The 24078-nt window shown below is 34.7% G+C and overlaps 1 protein-coding gene across 2 annotated transcripts in view; it reads left to right on the top strand.

Moving 5' to 3' along the window:
* The window catches only part of ETNK1 (ethanolamine kinase 1), a 73392-nt gene that overhangs the window by 43347 nt on the left and 5967 nt on the right, over window positions 1–24078 (top strand). Inside the window, exons 5-8 of one of the 2 annotated variants that reach the window (XR_004351732.1) lie at window positions 8070–8153; window positions 9909–10069; window positions 22388–22458; window positions 23911–23984. Coding sequence is in view for 1 of the 2 variants with exons in the window: in XM_032645245.1 (XP_032501136.1) it covers window positions 8070–8153; window positions 9909–10069; window positions 23911–23984 (319 nt within the window). In the remaining variant the exon portion in view is untranslated. The remainder of the gene's footprint in view (window positions 1–8069; window positions 8154–9908; window positions 10070–22387; window positions 22459–23910; window positions 23985–24078) is intronic. The other variant, XM_032645245.1, reaches the window with a different exon arrangement.

Raw genomic sequence — 24078 nt, 5'->3', positions numbered from 1 at the left:
TTGTGAAGATATTGAAGCCAAAGAATTCTGATTAAGTGGTCATATTATGTTAAATTACTATTTATGACCATTCTTATCAGATTGTAAGCTGAGACTATGCTAATGCAAAAGCTTTTAATATTTGTAACTGACTTTAGTTTGAAGAAAACGAACCAAAGAACACTGTCAAGGGTGGTAGACTGAAGCACATATTTTCAAAAACACACTTAAGTACCTTTTATATTTGATATTTTAATTTGGATTAGAGATTCTATTTTTAAAAAATTTTCTGAGCTAACATCTTTATGTTGAATGTCTTGAAGTCTGTGTGGAATCGTTTTTTGAAAACTTCGGGTGTACCCCAAAGCATTAAGTACTTGACAGTGTCCTTTAATTTATTATTATCCATTTATTATATATAATTGTCATAGTATATATGTACTACATTATATGCTAGTAACCAAATCTCAATGCCATTTGTGAGACTAGAGTATTAGTTATGCATTAAAGCGATGTATATTAGCTTTTAAGTTCAGTGCAAGATCTAATAAACACATTATTTTATATAACGGAATTTCAAGTGAGGGTCTTCATCTTACATTTGAAGTGGACACTCAGCTTTATTTTTAACTGCAAGTTAATTAAGAGAATCTGTTATTTCCTTTGGAATATAATTTTAACTTTTCATATTTTAATTTTATAAGTTTCTTTTGAATATTCATTTCACTGAACAAACTTGTTTATAATCTAAAACATAAGGGACCAAAAAAATCAGATTACTATGTCTTAGGTAAAAAAATTAATTTTTACTTTTTTATTTAACCAGTTGCCTGTCTAAACTACTGATTAGTGATATGAAAAGTTCTCATATTTTCAAATAAAATATTTATGCTCCAGTCTGGCTTTAAGAGTTCAAGGTTGTCATTGTTTACTTTACCACGAGTTACCTAAATCATACTTTTGTGTCTAATTTTTCTTCCCTACACAGAAGAATAAAACTCGCAGTTCAACAAGTGTAAATATGTTGATACAGGTTTTAGAGTTTGCCCTTCTTCACAGAAGTCTGTTATGTACCATTTGTTTCTTCTTGTCTTTGTGGTTATGTTTGTGTGTTAGTTGTGGAGATATTCTGTTATTTTTTTCTTACCAATGGCTTTATACTGTCCGTTAGGAAGGCTACTTTGGACTTTGTGGCATCCATTAAAATCAATTCCTATGTGATTAGTTGATACATAAGCATTAAGAAAACATGGTTGGAATATTGTTCAGGTAAAATCTGAAACTCATGACAATGGCAAGAAGCTTGTTCTTTTTATTATTATCTTACTCTGTTTCAACTTAGGAGCTAATGGTTTTGAAGTAATGTGACTATGACATATTTGTCTTTAGTTATAAGGAGAAGTAACATGCCTCATACTTTATAAAAAGTAAATTATATAAATTTAGTAAGTTTAATAAGCAGAAACTATATATATTTGAGCTGTAGCATATCATTAGTACTTATAATTGCAATATCAAGGAGGATCATGAAAATTAGAAATGTGCACTGCAAAGTTCTTTACCTGAACTTGTTAATTTATTATAGCATCTAAAAGCCAAGTGTCAAGTCTTTTCAAATTAAAATGGTTTCTACAAAGAATAAATGATTAAGCTATATATTATGTTCACAAATGTGTTTGATTTGTTATCACTTGTTAAATCATTCATGTGATTTGAGGTCAGGACTTCACCATTTTGTATCCACCTATGATATATATAAAAATAACAAGATGAAAGCCACGGGACTAGCCTTTGCATCATCAATCTCAGTATCTCTCTGTAGTGTGTTTCAGACCCTTAATTTCTTGGAAGTACAAATTTTAGTTAAGCTTCATGAATTTATATTGGATCATCTTGAAGTCTCTGCATGTACTTTTCAAACGTAGTGTTAGATTTTTTTATATGTTGTAACTAGATTAAAAATCTCTAAGTAACTCTTACAAGCAGATATATTACTCTTAAAAGAGTAATCAAACTCTTAACTCTTAAGTAACTTAAAAGAAGTCAAAAAGAATATAGATTTTGGAACCAAGCACACTCGTGTTCAAATCCCTGCTTAATCACATATGGAAGTAGGTGGTATTAGACAATTCATTTTATCTCTTCATTAAGTGTTTATATTTGATCCTTTACTATCTGCACCAGAATCACCTAGGGTACTTGGGAAACATGTAGGTTTCTGGGCTGCATCCAAGACCATCTGAACAAGAATTTCTACTGATGGGCTTAGGACTCTGCATGTTTAGCAGATTTCTAGGAAGTGCTTATACTGTTGATAGTCTAGAGCTTTTATTTGCTTTATTTGAAACTTAGGAGATGATATCTACTTCAGATGGTTCCTGGCAAGATTTTAGATGATGCATGTAATGTAAATAGCACCAGACTAGGTGCTTAGCAGCTCTCAGTTGCAGCTATTATACCGTGATAGGAGTTGGCAAACGTTTTCTGTAAGGGGCTGTGTAGTACATACTTTAGACTTTTCGTCCCATGTTATAGTCTCTGTTTCCACTATTCAGATCTGTGTTGTGGCACAAACACAGCCATATACTGTTCATATAATTCATGAACAAATATGTGTGGCTGTGTTCCAATGAAACTTTGTTTACAGAAACAGGCACTGTGGTGGATTTGACTTGAGACCACATTGTTTGCCAACCCCTGTATTATGTTTATAGGAGATGCATTATACAAAATGTATCTGATTCTGAAAAAGTGAAAATGGTTACTATCAGTATAAGCCAGAAGGATTTATGGCTCATTGGTATGCGGTGACAATTCAGATTATCTTTAAGTGCAATTTACAGACCCTATCTTAACTATAACTTGAGTGATTAAAGTTTAAAAATGTATATATGTATATGTATATATACGTACTCATATATACACACACACAAAGACTGTGAGCACCCTGCAGTTTATAGGCATTTTCACCTGCGAATGTTACAGAACTGGTAGGCGTCACAGAAGAAATACTGCTTCTACTTGTTTTCATCATGTCAGTTGACAGGACTCAGGAATATGGGAGAAGAGTAAGCTTCCTTTCTGAAGTTGATGGTAGCTGTCAAGATTTTTGAAAAGTTAGTCAGTGCCAGGAATTAGGTGGTTGGTAAGACAGCAGCCCATTCCTTGGCTTCAGTGAAATGACATCTTAAAAAGGTAAGAAAAGTATACTTAATAATATGATGATAGAATTTGTTATATAATAGTAAAACCAAAAGCAGTGGTTTTCGCTCCAGAATTGTAAGATAAGACTTACATCAGTCATCTTTTAAATTAATCAGCAATTAATTAAAAAGAATTTATACTAAGTAGAACAAATTTCAGTATTGCTTATTGACTGACTTCAAATCTAATATTTTAATTTCAACTAATCCTTTAACTGCTGACATGTTAGAAGTAATTGCTAAAGCTTTTGAGTTTGTTGTCTCATGTCTTGATGCTCTGTCAGAATGTTTATTGGTGGCTGTTTTGTTTCTCCTTTTCCCCCATTCATAAAAGCTTCATAAAAAGCTCACTTGAAGACCTAATTGTAACTTAAAATGGCTGCCATTGATTATTTTCTCTGTCAGCAAATGCAAGAAGCTGATTCACAGCTATTTAAGGAAATACAAAATGAGTGGAAGAAAAAGGAAGCTTTTCTGGGAATTACAGAGTAAGCCAGGTTTTTCTTTAGAGTTTTAAATAAAACAATATAAATAGAAAATGGGTGAGTCACCATTCTTAGTCACTTGATTGACTCTAAGTCTTATCCACTTTATTATTATTCATGAAAAGGCATTGATATGGTTGTTATTTTATTGATATTTAAACAAGAGTTTTTTGTTTTATTTTAAAATTTAAATTTATTTTCTTATTTGCTAACCTATATTTTCCAGGTTGGAATTTTTATGAACGATAATCTTAACCTTGTTTTAACTTGTAGTCTGGATCACTATTTAGTATAAAATAAAATAACCCTAAATCAGGTAATAAAAAACTTTAAATGGACTGTAAAAACCTGAACTATCAAGGAAGAGCTACCTAAAATAGTTACTAGTTCAGTGATTTTTCTTTACTCATACATTCATTCCCACTGTATATGTTCAGTCATATACTGGAATAAGAATGGCAGAAATGCCATATTTTGTTCCTCAATATTTCATGCTTATCCCCCGCTTCCATTTAAATATGTGTTATCATTGTGTCTGAGCATTTTCTGCAAAACCTCCATTTATTTCACTAGCATTTGAATACTTCCTGTGTGCTAGGATTTGCTCTGTGGATTGCATAAGGAAAAGTGGAAGGGACCTACTGCCTCTCCAGGAAGCCATGTGCCATGTAGTGGACGAGTTAGATCACAATACAGAAGTTTACATTCAGAATGATGAGTACTGTGTGGTGAACATGTACACGTCCAGGGTAAAATTATTGGACGCTAGAGTAAGGGATGAAGCGAAAGTTTCCCAGAACAGAATACTTCCCTTTTCTGTGTATTAGAGAGCATTTTGCCAACATTAGTGTAATCATGGTTACTTTTTCTCTCCGTTCTCTTTCTGCCTTACATAACACTGTAGAGCAAGTAGTAGAGTGAGTTGGAAACATTTTCAGGTTCTCATATTGGTTATTTTGCTTTTCATCTTTATCCTTTTCTCTGTAACAACAATAAATAAAAGGAGTCCAAATGAATGTATCATGTGAATTATATAGCCTTAGTTAATAAGCTAATTTTTTTGGTTTTAAAGTACTTTAAATATTATTTAAACTGTACTGAAATTTGAACAGTTTAACTCAGAGTGTGGATTTCATTACTGCGAAGATATGTAAGAAACGAAAAAAGAAAAATGTAGCATTTGAACATTCAGATTATAGTTTTATTCAGTAATCTTATGCTTTACCCACTGTGTGCTAATTATATACAGATAAAATATAGTCTTAGCTCTTAAAGCAATGCTTTACTTTCTAGAGGTCAAAGATCCCTTGAGAATCTGGAAAATTGAGAATCCCCTCAGAATCTGCCTATATAAAATTCTGTGTAAAATTTTCGGGAGTATTCTCATTTTCTTTCCACCCTTGAATCCCCAATTAAAAATTCATATCTTAAAGAATTAACAAGATAGTCATGCCATATGAGCTATTAATTATTATAGTGATGTGGATGTTCCTCTAAATACTTGGAAAACTTAGAATTCAGAAGTTAAATTTGTAGAAGAAAAAAGTTCAGTGCATTTTTTTGGTAGGAAAGCATTCCAGTAATTTGATTTTTCTGGCACCCGAAATAAGGGAAGCAGGCCTCTTTAATTTTACTTTGTTGCAAAAGATTAAATTTAAGGTTGAGTTCCACTTTGTTTGCAGTTGTTTGAAAAGAATAGTTAATGCAGATTAAAAAAATTTTTTTTTCCTTTTAAGCTTTGTGTCTTGTAAAATGTGAGTTTGCCAAATTTTCTTCATCTGCTACAGATTAGGTATGCCATTGTTGCTGCCATGTGGCGGCGCACCCGTGCTTCTTAAACGCACTGACTGGAGGTTTATCGCATCACTTGTTCACATGCACGGAGCCTGGTAACAGCCTCATCTGTATCTTGTTAGCTTCATTTTCTTATTTTTAAAATTTCATTATTTATAAACTCAACATAGCATTTAAAAATAAAGGCTAGTTTTAATGAATTAATGCTACTACAAAAAGTCATTGCTAAAATTTTCATACTGAAACAGATTTTAACTTTTGTTAAAATGATCTATGCTTTATTTAAATTGTATTTATAAGCAGGCATGTTTTACCTGCCATTTTATTTATGTTTGCCAAATTCTAAATATAATTTTGAAAATTGAAATTGAAGCTTTTGTTTATGTGGCAAAAGTAAGCTTCAGGACTGGGCTGTGTATTTTTATTGGCATGTAACAGTTAATATGAGCTCTACAAGAATTTGTGTTTAAAAGAGCTAAAGCAATCAACAGCTGCAATTTAAAACATTGTTTATTAAAACTATTTGGTTGGCTCAGTAATACAACTTGGTAAATCCTCTGGAATCCTGATTTCTTGAAGGCTGGGTGGTTAGGTATTTCCCAAATTGTGTTTAGTCTCTTATTCATCTTAATCTTTTTAAACTGTCATTTTTTTTTTCCTCCTAAAAGTAATGTTTATTGCAAAGAATAAAAGAAGAAAGGTCACTTGTCTACCATCTGAAATGAAGCTAGTAGAAACATTTTGTTTTGGTTTATTTCCATTCATCTTTTTTCCCCTATGCATTATTTTTTTTTCTTTTTTCCTCTCTTCAGGCATAATATTTTAATAATTTGGATCACTGTGTTTACTATTTTATGTCTTTTTTCATATAACATTTGTAATTCTCCTGGTCATTTAATAATTTTTGAAAATGAAATTTTTATCATGGCTGCAAAGTATTTTGTCATGATGGTGGTCTTTACTCTCTCATTCCCAAGGGTACCTAGAAAAAAAATTTTAAATATGTTCTGACTTTTCATTTCGGAGCTTATTAGTAAAGTGATTTGGTTAAAGCTTGTTCTGTCTTCCCATTCTGCAAGTTTAGTGAAGTGATTTTGTTAACTCTAAGACTTTCTGTGGAATAGTTTTTGTGAATTCAGGAATTTAAACTGGTTGAGTTGTAGTGGTTTATGTAGTTACCAACTTCTAAAAACTTTATATTATTTTGTCAATATGCGTATAGATTTTGGTAACTGGCCTTTTATACTTTGGTAATCTCACTTATTTTACTCTAGACTTGACTATTGTAAAAATTTTGAATTAAATACAATTACATTAAATTTTTTGGCTTTTGTCTAAAATACTCCACTTGCCATTACATTTTTCTGTCATATAATTCTCTTTTTTTGAGTTTGAATATGATCAACATACATCCCCATATTAAACATATAAATCTGTATGACACATGACAGTTCAAAAGCTCTTTTATCCGGGAAAAGCCAGTGTGTATAAACCAGAAGTTTGCTCAGCTTGATGTTTTAAAAGACAATGTAACTAGACATACGCTGTGCATTTTCTCAATATCAGCAGCTTAGAAACTATTCTTATAGCCATCTCTGTTCATGTATCCATTTTAACTGTTGAGCCCTGTTAGCCTTTGAGTTTGTGATCCCTTGATGTAGACAGTGACCCATTTTGATTTTTTTTTTTTTTAATGTTTCACTCTGTCTCTCTTTCTCTCTCTCTTTTTCTCGTCTTTTAAAAAATAGGACCTATATCTCTGTTGAGCCAAACCCTCTCTAATACTCAGTACTCGAAAATGAAGTGTTTATAAGCAGGAGTTTGTCCCCTGGGCAGGCGGAACAGGATAGTCTTTGGAGAATTATAATGAAATACGCATATCTGTATCTGTATTTAGCACTAATTTAGAATAGGAATCTCTTTAGTTTATGTAAAAATTTCTCAAATTAAAAAAATATTTAAAAGCAACTATACCTTTGCTCTTTTTAAATGATAAAACAACCACCTTAAGGCTGCTCAAATATGCTATTGGAAACCTTAATTATGTAGCATTCCAGGAATATGTAAGTTTGATAGCAACTAACTTCTTAAATGAGGCATGTTGTTATGTTGATCAGCAAGTGCAGGGTTCTCAGAATTTAATAAGTCTTTGAAAGTCTGTATTTTATTTCCATATATAGATTAGCTTGTCAATTCACTGTTGGAGTATCATAGATTAATTTTTTGTTAAAGTTGCGTAGATTATTAAGTTTCCAAAGATAGTTTTCATTTCTAACCAAACTTGAATTTTTAAGTAACTGATGCCCCCATGTGGTTAAAGACATATTTTGCTTTTGTTTGAACTTGGAGAATGACTGTTTTTTGACTTTTCTTTAGTGTAGTGGACATTAATGTTCACAAAGAAGCTGTTGACCCAGATAAATAATTTGAATTTTGTAAAGCTCATTGCCATAAAATTCACAGCCTTACCCTGTATTGTCTCAGAAGTGCATGTAACCAAGCACGTACAATGAGACAAAATATTGGAAGCTATTTAATTATAAATAGCATAGGGATTTTCTGATCCTATATGTGATTTCTTATGTCTCTGTTTTTGTGTCTCACATAGGTGATGTACAGTTCATTGATTATGAATATTCTGGATACAACTACCTGGCGTATGATATTGGAAATCATTTCAATGAATTTGCAGGTAAAATCTAGAGGACCATGTTCCTCTAATGGAGTAGCATATATAATTTTGAAAGGATGCTTTTCGAATTGTTTTTTCTTTTCTTTAAAGAAGATCAACTGGGGGTAGGAGCAACAATTTTTATTTTCTTCCTGACCTTTTTGGTTTTTCTTTATTATTGGAGGAAAGAGATGATGACCTCTTCCTTAATTTCTTAAGGAAAATAATGATTGTGGCTTTTTGTGTGTGTGGCTTTCGTTAAGAATTGACATAGTTGCTTCGTAAATCTCATCTGATTTTTTCTACACAATAATAAGTTGGGTAATATTCCCAGTTTACAAATGAGTAAAGTAACTCACCAAGGTCACAGTAAAATGCAAAGAACTAAGATTTGAAAACAACTTTTTAATCATTTAAAAGCCTTTGCTGTTTCTATTGTGTAGTAGGGCTTTTGGAATGTTGTTTAACTAAAAAGCTCAAGAATTTTTTTTTTTTTTTTTGTCATTGGCTATGAATAATTGAAAAGCTGGTCATTTTTACCCCTGAAAATAATCTTTTATTACCATCAAAGGTAAAAGTTTAAGTTTTTTAATGTAAGTATAATTAATTTAAAATACATTTTATGGCTATATTTAGAAACATGAAATGCTCTAAAATAGTGAAGATTAGGGAATTCTCCTGGATGGTTTATACCTAGCACGAACTTTTCATTGCTGAATTTGTATATTTATGTATTCATGTATTTTCACATACTTCTAAGTTACCAGACTGGGTAAAGAGAGTTGGGGGAAAGTTTTAGTTTACATGTTTTCAGTTATTTCCCTCCACCAAGCCTATATACATTGCCGTATCCCCAGATACATGTTGTACATAAATATCTATAGGAAGGGAAAGCAGTTGTGCATATAATGAGATATCACCGTGTTAGTAATATGGATAGTCACTGCTGTGGATACCAAAGAGTGATCTTAATATGATTTTGTGTAGAAAAAAATTGAAAAAGTTAGAGTTTGGATGTGCAGATAGAAGAGAAAGAGAGGGCACTGCAGGAAGAAGGAAGAAATCTTCAAGATGAGTATACCTATTTCTGTAGGATATAAAATCCATGAAGGAGAATAGAGTGTCATAAGACCAGAGAAGTAAGTTTGGATCAACTTAGGAAGAACCTTGAATGCTAGGCAAAATACTATGAACTAGATTAGTATTTTTCAAACTCTACATCATGAGATCAGGTATGTGGGATAATTAAAGCAAGGAATGGAAAAGAAATAGAAAGTATCAGAATTGGAAGGTGTAGTTAGGGTAAATATTGTTCTGTGAAACTTAATATCAGGTGTGTGTATAAGGTTTCAATATAAAAATATATTTCTTACTCTGTGAGAAATGATTAAAGAAGCTTTAGAGCCACAGTTCTAGGAAATGCTCTAGATATTAGTGTGCATAAGAATCTCCTGAGGTACTTATTAAAATTGAAGATTTGTGGCTTCTGATGCAGGTGATTCAAGCTTCATACTTTGAGGAAAAATTGAGGCAATGGGAATTGATTATGGTGATCAACTGTATTGTACATTAGCATTTAATTTGGAATACATTATGATTGGTTTATTATTCTAATAAATGCTATTTACTTAATAATATCTAGTATTTCAGCCCCAAATGGAAACATTTAATAATTTTTTTCTGAAAAAAAAATGTAGATGGTACGGATTATTAAAGTTTGCACAAGATGTGTAATGTGTTCTTAAAAATCTCAGTGTATTTTCATTTCTATTTTAGGTGTGAGTGATGTAGACTATAGTCTTTATCCAGATAGAGAACTGCAGGGCCAGTGGCTGCGTTCTTACCTTGAAGCGTACAAAGAATATAAGGGTTTTGGGTCTGAAGTTACTGAAAAGGAAGTAGAAATACTCTTCATTCAAGTCAATCAGTTTTCATTGGTAAGTTTAAATTTAAACAATTAATGAAAGATTCTTGATATAATGTTAAAAACTAAAAATTTTCATCATTTTTTAAACAGTTGCCCATTTTGAGTTTTGTGAACTTGTTATTTGTTTAAAATAATGACAAAATGAGATTGTTTAAAATTCCCCCACTATAATGCTTTTGAAGACAAAAATTTTGTTTCATTCACTGCTATATCCCCAGCCTCTAGAACAACAGTGCCTAGCCACATGGTTAACTGCTCAGTGAAATTATTTGTTTAATGAATGGATTCTAGTTAGAGTTAGGATTAATGGGCCTCTCACCACTGTGGCCCCTCCCGTCGCGGAGCACAGGCTCCGGATGCGCAGGCTCAGCGGCTGTGGCTCATGGGCTCAGCCGCTCTGCGGCACGTGGGATCCTCCCAGACCGGGGCACGAACCCGTGTCCCCTGCATCGGCAGGCGGACTCCCAACCACTGCGCCACCAGGGAAGCCCTCTTTCTTTATGCTGTAAAAAACATAATCAAGGACAGATTTATGGGTAGTAAGGTTTTTCCACAATATATTTAATCATCACATGTTAACATGTTAACATATCATGTTAACGTGATAAAAGTAGATTGGAAGGACCGGTAGAATTATGTTTTCATAACCACCAGTATTTTGTCTTACTGAGCTTCTTTTGATAAGCATTTATTTCCTGCCTCTTTGATATTGTAATGCTTTATTATTTTCAAGACCCACTTCTCTTTAAATGCATTTATGTTTTCAAATTTTAGTTCATTTAAATTACCTTTTGAGAATGACGTGATGCCATTAGAATAAGCTTTCAGCTAAGGTGTTGAGACTAATTAAATTGAATACTGGGTTGAAGTTATTTTAGCTACTACTTCTTTTTAGTTTTAATATAATTCTCTGCAGTTGACATGGGGAATATTTGCTATGTAGTCTTCACAAATAGACCCTATTGGTGGCTCACAGGTGTACTGTTTCCATAGTCTTAAGAGCAGCATTCCCCCAGTGCCATACAGAATACATCTTAAGTAAGAGGGTGTGCTGAAATGTGACTTCTTTACCTGCTGTTTTGATGTCTATTTTGAGTCGAACTGTTGGTTAAATTAATGACATGCTCTCCAGTTGGTCCTAGGATGTCTGCTGTTCCTATTTATTCTATTTAAACATGATCTTAAAGTAGAGAATATAGGGTTTTCTTAACAATAATGACATAATTGCTAAATCCAGTTAAAACTCTTCAGTCTTTTTCTTACTTGATCTGTCCATAGCATTTGACATTATTTTCCATTGATTCCAATTTTTCCTTTCGTTAATTTTTGTGGTCCCATTCTTCCTTGGTTTTCCTCTTTTGTGCCCTCCTGCTTGTCTCCTTCTCTGGCTCCTCTTTCTTCTTACTCTTCCTCCAACCCTCTTACATGCTAGTGTTTCCTAGTGTTTGGATTTTGGGCCTCCCTCCTTTCATTTTATGTACATTATATACTTTTTTTTTTTTTTTTTGGCCGTGCCACACGGCTTGTGGGATCTTAGTTCCCTGACCAGGGATTGAACCCAGACCCTCAGCAGTGAGAGCATGGAGTCCTAACCACTGGACTCCTGGGGAGTTCCCCACTTTATATACTTCTATTGGGTGATCTAGTCCCATGGCTTTTATTGCCCTTTCTGTTAATGATCCCACTGACAGGCTCCAGATCAGTACTGACTGTATCTATCCAGGGTCCCATTAGTATTTGACCACAAGGTGTCCAAACTTGAAGTTTATTTTCTGCATCCTATCCTCTGTCCCATTCTTTATTGTACTATCTTGACTTAATTAAAATGCTGTCCATTCTGTTGCTGTATTCTGAAACCAGGAAAGAAGGAATTTTTTTTCATGTGTTCCTCTCCTCACATTTTTTCTATTTTCAGATTCTACTCTAAAATTCTGTCAATTCCAACCCTTTCTCCTTAATTGCATGACCTTTGATTAAGGCCTTTGTCTCTCACATATGTTAGTCTTTACTGGTCTCTTTACCTGCAGGTTTTTTCTGTCTGTAATTCACACTGTATATTTTTTAAAAGTGCTCTTTCTAATAACTAGAATCTAATTTATGAATCTGATTGTGTCACTTTCCTACTTTATGACTCCCCGTGACTTACAGAATGAAATCCAAATGATAGCATCTACAAATTGTCTTATTTCCCACTAAATTTCTCACCTACCACCTCCTCTCTGGCAGAGTCATCTTGTTTTCTAAACACTCTAGGGTGGTTTAAGCCTGTATGCTTTTGTATAGATTATTCCTTTCTACTTAGAATGCCCTTTTCCCTGTATTCTCTGGCAAGTTCCTCTTGTTCCTTATGGATGTGTCTTAAATACTGTTTCCTCCTCTTTCCTTGATCACTTGTCATGAAGAAGACAGCACATACATACATTATAAAGCTGTTTTGATAAGGGAGGAAAAGAGGTTTGAATAAGATCAAGGTGTAGCTGTTCTAAATAAATAAATGTTTGGTAAATGTTTATTGTTTGGTAAATGTTTGGTAATGTTCTAAATAAATAAATGTTCAGTAAATGGTATGATCCGACTTCCTCAGTATTAAAAGATTTCACTTCTAATTAATTGTTTACTATAATTAATTAATGTTGAGGAGATGACAAACAAAAGTAGGTATTTGCATTACAAAACCAAATAGGGAATACAGGGGTTTTTTAAGCTTTGAGTTTTGAGACACATTGTTGGCAGACTTCAGATTCTTTCTAAGTAAAATATTAAAGTTATATTGAGGTTTTCAGGAAACAGTTTGAGGATTCATTTTAGTTATTTGTTCACCATATAAAGCTTTTAATTTTTCTTTGCAACAGATGTGGGTAGCCTAGGAATTAAAATACCCTTTGATAGATTTACATATCCATAACTTCCAAATCTGAGAGAAGTAGTATTAGTAAATCATAGAATCACAGATTATTATATTATTTGTACTTAAATATTCTCTCTTTGCCATTTTGGAGAATGCAAAATGACAAATGGGCTATTTCCTCACTCCCCCTTTGTTTATGAGTCTAATGTTACATATAAATTTTTAATTTTTCACCCTATAAAAGGTGTTACCTACCAAAAACGTGAAGTTTTATGTATAATGCTTCTCTAGTTTAGAATTATTTAGTTATTTTCCATTACTATATGAATAAAAATTGAGAAATACATTTGCCAGCACTGCTATTTTTAGGTGTAGAATGTTATGTTATTTTTAGGTGTAGAATGTCCCCTGATTTTAGTCTTTTCTACTACAGAACCCACCTAATAGGAAGAGATTATGATACCAGTTGCAGATGATTTTTATATCATTAGAATATGCTGAGGTGATTAAGACTAGTGGTTCTCAAACTTTTTGGTCTCAGTACCTTATTTTACGCTTCAAAAACTTTTTTGAAGACCTCTACGAGATTTTGTTTATATGGTTTAACTATCAGTATTTACCATCTTGGAAATTAAAACAAATTCAAAATATTTATTAAATACATGTTTTTTTAAAAAACTCATGTTAACATAAACAGCATTTTAAAAATGAAAAATAGCTATTTTCCAAATCAAAAAACACGTCAGTGAGAAGGATGACATAATTCTTTACTTTTGCAAACCTCTGTAATGTCTGGCATAACAAAAGCTGTATTCTCATATTTGCTCCTGCATTTCATCTCTTACAATGTATTGTTTTGGTTGAAGTATATGAAGATAGTCCTGTTTCGCACACATAGGGTTGTTGGAAAAGAGGAGTGTTTTGCCTTTTCAGAGAATTGTGGATATTCTTTTTTGATGCTTCACCAAAACTCAGCAAGTGATGGTTTCTTAAAGGTTAATTGTAATGTTCAGTCTGAACACATAAGTTAACTTTTGTATTCTATTACATTAAACTCCATTAGTTTATCTTGCACTTTGAATGGTTCTTTTACCAATGTGTGATTTTGTAATTTGAATGTCATTCATTAGTTATTTGGAAAATATGGATTTATTGAGCTGTATAGATCTTCTAAAAGTTGATACATCTCATTATATGATACTTAAAAAATCACATTTATTGATATCACCACCAGTATCAGAAAAGTTTTAGGTACTTTATTGAGAAGCTGATAAGCTCACAGAGTTGAATACAGATTTTCCAAAGTTCTAATTTTAGGTTGAATAGTCAAAGTCTGTCATTGGCAACAAATACTGTCATTTATTCTCATTGAAATGACAAGTTCTCTTTTTTATATTTGAGAAATGTCTGCCAAATACCCAAGTCTAATAACTCTAGTTCATATGTCAGTTGTTCTTCAAGTAAAAATGATGTTCCATTAAAAATGTGCAAGTTTAGGTCACAACTCAGTCATATGTGGTTTTCCTTGAGACAGCCTTCACGCTTTGGGTATGCATCAGACATTCTTTATTTGTACTTCCTGTATCATCCCACAGAATATCAGAATATCATGTACTCAGGGGTGGAGATTTAATAAAATTAATAGTTAAAGGACTTTATTAAAGGACATTCTTTAGTGAGACTGGATTTGTACTGTGAGTGTGTGGTGGTGGTGAAGAATAAGACTACTATACTAATTCATTTTGGTACCACTGCCTTGACTTATGTTAAGGTACCAGGAGCTTCACCCAGTATTGCTTTTTCATCATTGCAAATGTAAACACAGTCGAAAAGACAAGTAACATATTAGTATTATTATGAAAATAGTTTTGGGCCTCAGAGTCTTCCATGGATTCATGGACCACTTTGAGAACCACTGATTTAGACTTTCAAAAGAAGGAAGGCATCTCATCTCATAAATCACTTTTCAATACCTGAGACACTTCCTTAGACAGAAAGAAGACCATTTTAAAAAATCTTCATCATTTTTGTCATTCTGGTTTCATATAATTAATAATTAACATTTTATTGAACGTTTGTTGTATGCCAGCTGCTCCGATGTGGTTTTTTTTCCACACACCAATCAGTTCTCTAGTTCTCAGTAGGCAGTGATTGGGTGTCCTACAAATTTAACTCAGGTCTGACACTATCTACCTGGAGATAGTGTCAGATTCCATAGGTTAAAGGTTCAGTCCCACAAGACTGTCCCCTTGCCCCTTTAGATGCCACTCGCAAGTCCACTGGCTTTAAATGGGAGGCTTCCACAACTCCCTCCTTGGGGCCTGTTAATTTGCTAGAGTGGCTCACAGAACTCAAAGAAACGTTTACATTTGTTTACCAGTTTATCATAAAGGATATTATAGGGATACAAAAGAACAGTTGGATGAAGAGGTATAGTACGGTGAGGTCTGGAAGTGTCCTGGGTGTAGGAACTTACGTTCCTGTGGAGTTTCGGGTGTACCACCCTCCCAACATGTGCGTAGGTCATCTGGTTCACGAAATATGGAAGCTCTCCAAACTCCTTCCTTTTAGGTTTTAGTGGACGCTTCATTACCAAAGCAAGATTGGTTAAACCACTGGCCATCTCAGTTTTCAGTCCCTCTTCCCTCCCTGGAAGTCTGGAGGTGGTGGGGCGGAAAGTTCCAACCTTCTAATCACGTGGTTAATTCCCCTGGCAACCAGCCCTCAAGTTTAGGGGCTTTCCAAAAGATACCTCATTAACATGTGGTTGAAAGGGGCTTGTTAAGAATAACAAAGACATTCCTTTCACATTATAGCTGTGGAACTATTTCAGGAACCAATGACAAAAGACCAAATATTGTAACAAAAGATGCTTCCAGTTGCTCTATGCTTAGGAAAGTCCAAGGAGCTATGAGCCAGGAACAGTGAATGAAGATCAAATGTCTATATCTTATTATAAATTATAATATCTCACTTGCATTTTACAGATGAGAGAACAAACGTACAGAGGGGTTAATTAAGTTGCTTACAACCACACACCTAGTAATTTTTTTCTAGTTATAGTATTTCTAGTTAGAATAGAGTATTTCTCGGGAAGTGAAGTCTTAGTGTTATCAGAAACTTTTTTTTTTTTTAGATTATCAAATATTTAACTCTGTTTAATGCAGTGTTGTGTAGTCCCAGCCTAGAAAAGCTAAGGAGTACAATGCAATGGTAAAACTTAGTAGAATCTGACCACTATAGAAAGATATGAAAATTAAAGCTGGATATATAGTAAGGTACGATTCCAGTAGGGAAAAATATAGATCAATCTATTTTCAATATATGAGAACAGATGGTCTAAATATTTGGATGTGGATTATAGCTAATCAAAAGATGCATAGGTAGGGATGAATGTAAGCCAAATATCTATCTATGTAAATGTTAAAAAAATACACATGCAACTATTTTATTTTTGCTTGTATGTACAATATAATTTATACCAATATTCTGTTTAATGCTTTCAAAGAGAAAGTCAATTGGAAGCCTCATAAATATGTAGCAGAAAAAACTGAAACACAGAACAAAATAGGTTTTCTAATAAGATGTAATAAGTAGGGATATAAAAAGAATGATGACTAAAAAAGTAAAATACCAACTGCCTTAAAAATCTGTCATTAAACAAGATAAATTGAAGACAGTAAAGTAGACAGAAACTAATGGGAAAAAGCAAGCTGGAGATAACTTTTCCTAAGTAATCAGAATGAAAGAAATGCATCTGAACCACAGAAGGCATAAAAACTAGGAGCCAGCATATGCTTGGCAGTCTTTTCTGTGTAGCTTTACTGAACTGACCAAAACACTGCCAGTTTTTCTTTTTAATTGTACATAATTTTTTATTAAATGAAAGATTTAAAAAATTTTGTAGTGCTTTACAATTTCCAAAAGTTTCACACACGTGACTTCATATAACCCCATGATAACCCTTTTTTCCCCCACCCCTATATTGCCCACCCCCACAAGTGGTAACCACTAGTTTGTTCTTTTTATCTGTGAGTCTGCTTCTTTTTCTTCTTTTAATTTTATTTAATTTATTTTTTTATACAGCAGGTTTTTGTTAGTTATCCATTTTATACACATCAGTGTATACATGTCAATCCTAATCGCCCAATTCATCACACCACCATCCCCCCCACGCTGCTTTCCCCACTTGGTGTCCATACGATTGTTCTCTACATCTCTATCTCAGCTTCTGCCCTGCAAACTGGTTCATCTGTACCATTTTTTTACATTCCACATATATGCGTTAATATACGATATTTGTTTTTGTCTTTCTGACTTACTCTGTATGACAGTCTCTAGATCCATCCATGTCTTAACAAATGACTCAGTTTCGTTCCTCTTTATGGCTGAGTAATATTCCATTGTATATATGTACCACAACTTCTTTATCCATTCGTCTGTCAATGGGCATTTAGGTTGCTTTCCTGACCTGGCTATTGTAAATAGTGCTGCAATGAACATTGGGGTGCATGTGTCTTTTTGTTTTTGTTTTTTTTTGCAGTACGCGGGCCTCTCACTCTTGTGGCCTCTCCTGTTGTGGAGCGCAGGCTCAGCGGCCATGGCTCACGGGCCTACCTGCTCCGTGGCATGTGGGATCTTCCCGGACCGGGGCACGAACCCATGTCCCCTGCATCAGCAGGAGGACTCTAAACCACTGCACCACCAGGGAAGCCCGCATGTGCCTTTTTGAATTGTGGTTTTCTCTGGATATATGCCCAATAGTGGGATTGCTGGATCATATGGTAATTCTATTTTTAGTTTTTTAATGAACCTCCATACTGTTCTCCATAGTGGCTGTATCAATTTACATTCCCACCAACAGTGCAAGAGGATTCCCTTTTCTCCACACCCTCTCCAGCATTTGTTGTTTGTAGATTTTCTCATGATGCCCATTCTAACTGGTGTGAGGTGATACCTCATTGTAGTTTTGATTTGCATTTCTCTAATAATTAGTGATGTTGAGCAGCTTTTCATGTGCTTCTTGGCCATCTGTATGGCTTCTTTGGAGAAATGTCTATTTAGGTCTTCTGCCCATTTTTTGATTGGGTTGATTGTTTCTTTAATATTGAGCTGAATGAGCTGTTTATATATTTCGGAGATGAGTCCTCTGTCCGTTGATTCATTTGCAAATATTTTCTCCCATTCTGAGGGTTGTCTTTTCGTCTTGTTTATGGTTTCCTTTGCTGTGCAAAAGCTTTTAAGTTTCATTAGGTCCCATTTGTTTATTTTTGTTTTTATTTCCATTAGGAGGTGGATCAGAAAAGATCTTGCTGTCATTTATGTCAAAGAGTGTTCTTCCTATGTTTTCTTCTAAAAGTTTTATAGTGTCCGGTCTTACATTTAGGTCTTTAATCCATTTTCAGTTTATTTTTGTGTATGGTGTTAGTTAGTGTTCCAATTTCATTCTTTTACCTGTGGCTGTCCAGTTTTCCCAGCACCATTATTGAAGAGACTGTCTTTTCTCCATTGTATATCCTTTCCTCCTTTGTCATCGATTAGTTGACCATAGATGTGTGGGTTTATCTCTGAGCTTTCTATCTTGTTCCGTTGATCTATGTTTCTGTTTTTGTGCCAGTACCATATTGTCTTGATTACTGTAGCTTTGTAGTATAGTCTGAAGTTAGGGAGTCTGATTCCTCCAGCTCCGCTTTTTTCCCTCAAGACTGCTTTGGCCATTCGGGGTCTTTTGTGTCTCCATACAAATTTTCAGATTTTTTGTTCTAGTTCTGTAAAAAAATGCCATTGGTAATTTGATAGGGATTGCATTGAATCTGTAGAATGCTTTGGGTAGTATAGTCATTTTCACAATATTGATTCTTCCAATCCAAGGACATGGAATATCTCTCCATCTGTTGGTATCATCTTTAATTTCTTTCATCAGTGTCTTATAGTTTTCTGCATACAGGTCTTTTGTCTCCCTAGGTAGGTTTATTCCTAGGTATTCAGTAGTAGTTTGATAGGAATTGCATTGAATCTGTAGATTGCTTTGGGTAGTAGAGTCATTTTCACAATGTTGATTTTTCCAATCAAAGAACATGGTATATCTCTCCATCTATTTGTATCATCTTTAATTTCTTTCATCAGTGTCTTATAGTTTTGTACATACAGGTCTTTTGTCTCCTTAGGTAGGTTTATTCCTAGGTATTTCATTCTTTTTGTTGCAATGGTAAATGGGAGTGTTTCCTTAATTTTTCTTTCAGATTTTTCATCATTAGTGTATAAGAATGCAAGAGATTTCTGTGCATTAATTTTGTATCCTGCAGCTTTACCAAATTCATTGATTAGCTCTAGTAGTTTTCTGGTGGCATTTTTAGGATTCTCTATGTATAGTATCATGTCATCTGCAAACAGTGACAGTTTTACTTTTTGTTTTCCAATTTGTATCCCTTTTATTTCTTTTTCTTCTCTGATTGCCGTGGCTAGGACGTCCAAAACTATGTTGAATAATAGTGTCGAGAGTGGACATCCTTGTCTAGTTCCTGATCTTAGAGAAAATGCTTTCAGTTTTTCACCATTGAGAATGATGTTTGTGGTGGGTTTGTCGTATATGGCCTTTTTTATGTTGAGGTAGGTTCCCCCTGTGCCCACTTTCTGGAGAGTTTTTATCATAAATGGGTGTTGAATTTTGTCAAAAGTTTTTTCTGCATTTGTTGAGATGATCATATGGTTTTTATTCTTCAGTTTGTAAATATGGTATATCACATTGATTGATTTGCGTATTTTGAAGAATCATTGCATCCCTGGGATAAATCCCACTTGATCATGGTGTATGATCCTTTTAATGTGTTGTTGGATTCTGTTTGCTAGTATTTTGCTGAGGATTTTTGCATCTATATTCATCAGTGATATTGGTCTGTAATTTTCCTTTTCTGTAGTATTTTTGTCTGGTTTTCATATCAGGGTGATGGTGGCCCCATAGAATGAGTTTGGGAGTGTTTCTTCCTCTGCAGTTTTTTGGGAGAGCTTGAGAAGGATGGGTGTTTACTCTTCTCTAAATGTTTGATAGAATTCAGCTGTGAAGCCATCTGGTCCTGGACTTCTGTTTGTTGGAAGATTTTTAATCACAGTTTCAATTTCATTACTTGTGATTGGTTGGTTCATATTTTCTGTTTCTTCCTGGTTCAGTCTTGGAAGGTTATACCTTTCTAAGAATTCATCCATTTCTTCCAGGTTGTCCATTTTATTGGCATAGAGTTGCCTGTAGTAATCTCTTAGGATGCTTTGTATTTCTGTGGTGTCTGTTGTAACTTCCTTTTCATTTCTAATTTTATTGATTTGAGTCCTCTCCCTCTTTTTCTTGATGAGTCTGGCTAACGGTTTATCAATTTTGTTTATCTCTCAAAGAACCAGCTTTTAGTTTTATTGATCTTTGCTATGTTTTCTTTGTTTGTATTTCATTTATGTCTGCTCTGATCTTTATGATTTCTTTCCTTCTGCTAACTTTGGGTTTTGTTTGTTCTTCTTTCTCTAGTTCCTTTAGATGTAAGGTTAGATTGTTTATTTGAGATTTTTCTTGTTTCTTGAGGTAGGCTTGTATAGCTATAAACTTCCCTCTTAGAACTGCTTTTGCTGCATTCCAAAGGTTTTGGATCGCTGTGTTTTCATTGTCATTTGTCTCTAGGTATTTTTTATTTCCTCTTTGATTTCTTCAGTTATATCTTGGTTATTTAGTAACATTGTTGAGCCTCCATGTGTTGCGTTTTTTATGTGTTTTTCCCTGTAATTCATTTCTAATCTCATAGTGTTGTGGTCAGAAAAGATGCTTGATATGATGTCAATTTTCTTAAATTTACTGAGGCTTGATTTGTGACCTGGGATGTGATCTATCCTGGAGAACGTTCCCTGGGCACTTGAGAAGAAAGTGTAATCTGCTGTTTTTGGCTGGAACGTCCTATAAATATCAGTTAAATCTATCTGGTCTGTTGTGTCATTTAAAGCTTCTGTTTCCTTATTTATTTTCATTTTGGATGATGTGTCCATTGGTGTAAGTGAGGTGTTAAAGTCCCCCACTATTATTGTGTTACTGTCGATTTTCTCTTTTAGAGCTGTTAGCAGTTGCCTTATATATTGAGGTGCTCCTATGTTGGGTGCATATATATTTATAATTGTTATATCTTCTTCTTGGATTGATCCCTTGATTCATTACGTAGTGTCCTTCTTTGGGTCTTGTAATAGTCTTTATTTTAAAGTGTATTTCGTCTGATATGAGTTTTGCTACTCCAGCTTTCTTTTGATTTCCATTTGCATGGAATATCTTTTTCCATCGCCTCACTTTCAGTCTGTATGTGTCCCTAGGTCTGAAGTGGGTCTCTTGTAGACAGCATATATACGGGTCTTGTTTTTGTATTCATTCAGCAAGCCTGTGTCTTTTGGTTGGAGCATTTAATCCATTTATGTTTAAGGTAATTATCGATATGCATGTTCCTAGGCCCATTCTCTTAATTGTTTTGGGTTTGTTTTGTAGGTCTTTTTCTCCTTTTGTGTTTCCCACTTAGAGAAGTTCCTTTAGCATTTGTTGTAGAAGCTGGTTTGGTGGTGCTGAATTCTCTTAGCTTTTGCTTATCTGTAAAGCTTTTGATTTCTCCATGGAATCTGAATGAGATCCTTGCCTGGCTAGAGTAATCTTCATTGTAGGCTCTTCCCTTTCATCCCTTTAAGTATATCATGCCACTCCTTCTGGTTTGTAAGAGTTTCTGCTGAGAATCAGCTATTAATTAACCTTATGGGAGTTCCCTTGTATGTTATTTGTCATTTTTCCCTTGCTGCTTTAAATAATCTTCCTTTGTCTTGAATTTTTGCCAATTTGATTACTATGTGTCTTGGCGTGTTTCTCCTTGGGTTTATCCTGTATGGGACTCGCTGCGCTTCCCTGGACTTGGGTGGCTATTTCCCTTCCCACGTTAGGGAAGTTTTCGACTATAATGTCTTCAAATATTATCTTGGGTCCTTTCTCTCTCTCTTCTCCTTTGGGACCCCTATAATGCAAAATGCTGTTGTGTTTAATGTTGTCCCAGGGGTCTCCTTAGGCTGTCTTCATTTCTTTTCATTCTTTTTTCTTTATTCTGTTCTGCAGCAGTGAATTCCAGCATTCTGTCTCCAGGTCGCTTATCCATTTTTCTGCCTCAGTTATTCTGCTATTGATTCCTTCTAGTGTAGTTTTCATTTCAGTTACTGTATTGTTCATCTCTGTTTGTTTCTTCTTTAATTCTTTCGGTCTTTGTTAAACATTTCTTGCATCTTCTCTATCTTTGCCTCCATTCTTTTTCTGAGGTCCTGGATCATCTACACTATCATTCTGAATTCTTTTTCTGGAAGGTTTCCTATCTCCACTTCATTTAGTTGTTTTACTGGGGTTTTATCTTGTTTCTTCGTCTGGTACATAGCCCTGTGCCTTTTCATCTTGTCTATCTTTTTGTGAATGTGGTTTTTGTTCCACAGGCTGCAGGATTGTAGTTCTTCTTTCTTCTGCTGTCTACCCTCTGGTGGATGAGGCTGTCTAAGAGGCTTGTGTAAGTCTGATGGGAGGGACTGGTGGTGGGTAGAGCTGACTGTTGCTCTGGTGGGCAGAGCTCAGTATAACTTTAATCTGCTTGACTGCTGATGGGTGGGGCTGGGTTCCCTCCCTGCTGGTTGTTTGGCCTGAGGCAACCCAATACTGGGGCCTACCTGGGCTCTTTGGTGGGGCTAATGACAGACTCTGGGAAGGCACACACCAAGGAGTTCTTCCAGAACTTCTGCTGCCATTGTCCCCGTCCCCCAGTGAAACAGAGCCACCCCCCCTCCTCTGCAGGAGACCCTCCCACACTAGCAGGTAGGTCTGGTTCAGTCTCCCCTAGGGTCACTGCTCCTTCCCCTGGGTCCCGATGCACACACTACTTTGTGTGTGTGCCCTCCAAGAGTGGAGTCTCTGTTTCCCCCGGTCCTGTCGAAGTCCTGCAATCAAATCCCTCTAGCCTTCTAAAGTCTGATTCTCTAGGAGTTCCTTCTCCCATTGCTGGACCCCTAGGTTGGGAAGCCTGACGTGGGGCTCAGAACCTTCACGCCAGTGGGTGGACTTCTGTGGTATAAGTGTTCTCCAGTCTGTGAGTCACCCACCGCGCAGTTATGGGATTTGATTTTACTGTGATTGCGCCCCTCCTACCATCTCATTGTGGCTTCTCCTTTGTCTTTGGATATGGGGTATCTTTTTTGGTGAGTTCCAGTTTCTTCCTGTCAGTGATTGTCCAGCAACTAGTTGTGATTCTGGTGTTCTCACAAGAGGGAGTAAGAGCATGTCATTCTACCGCAACATCTTGGTTCCTCCCTCAGAATCTTAAAATATCGTGTTTAAATGAAAATAGATTGTAAAGCACACATACAAAATTATTATGCAGCTCCTAATTATACAGTCATCTGTTTACTCTTTAAGTCCTAAGACTCATTTTTCTCCAACATAAGTTGTGTAACTTTATATCATTGTTGATTGCGCAGAATTGTTGGGTCAATAAAAATTGCTTTCAGAAATTTGTCACCCCCTGAACATCTTCAGGTTTCAGTATATGTTTTATTTTTGAGATTTGGATTTTCCTTTTTGTATATATTTTAAGAAACAAAATCCTTTGGTAATGTATTTTATAGGAAATCCTATTAGCAATTATGACCCATTAAAAACACTTAACTAACAACATGTATCAGTGCTGATGCCAAACTCTGCCCACACAAAGCAGGATACAGGAACTGGGCTCTATTTATTTTTTAGTGATTATAATTTATTATAACCTTTTGTGGACAAAAGTGGTCTATAGCCATCCAGATAACTGTACACTTCAGTATTACCTGTGGTTTTAGATACTTTGTGTTAAAAAAGCATCAAGGAAGTATTGTTCATGGAGTTGATGAAAAAGGAAGAAACTTACAATTTAATATTTGTTTTACAAAGAAATGCATTATCATAATTCTTGATTTTTCTTCCCTTTTTTTAGGCTTCACATTTCTTTTGGGGACTGTGGGCTTTGATTCAAGCCAAATACTCCACTATTGAGTTTGATTTCCTTGGGTAAGTTTAATTTTACTGTATGCATTACATTTGTCTCTACTCTTGGGATTTACATTTAGTATTTATAGGGGACATTGTAGTTATTATTTTTAGT

This window comes from Phocoena sinus, chromosome 10 (genome assembly GCF_008692025.1).
Source record: "Phocoena sinus isolate mPhoSin1 chromosome 10, mPhoSin1.pri, whole genome shotgun sequence".
In the NCBI taxonomy this organism is placed as follows: Eukaryota; Metazoa; Chordata; class Mammalia; order Artiodactyla; family Phocoenidae; genus Phocoena; species Phocoena sinus.
Note: the sequence above shows the minus strand (reverse complement) of the source record. Positions and strands in the feature narration are given on the sequence as shown.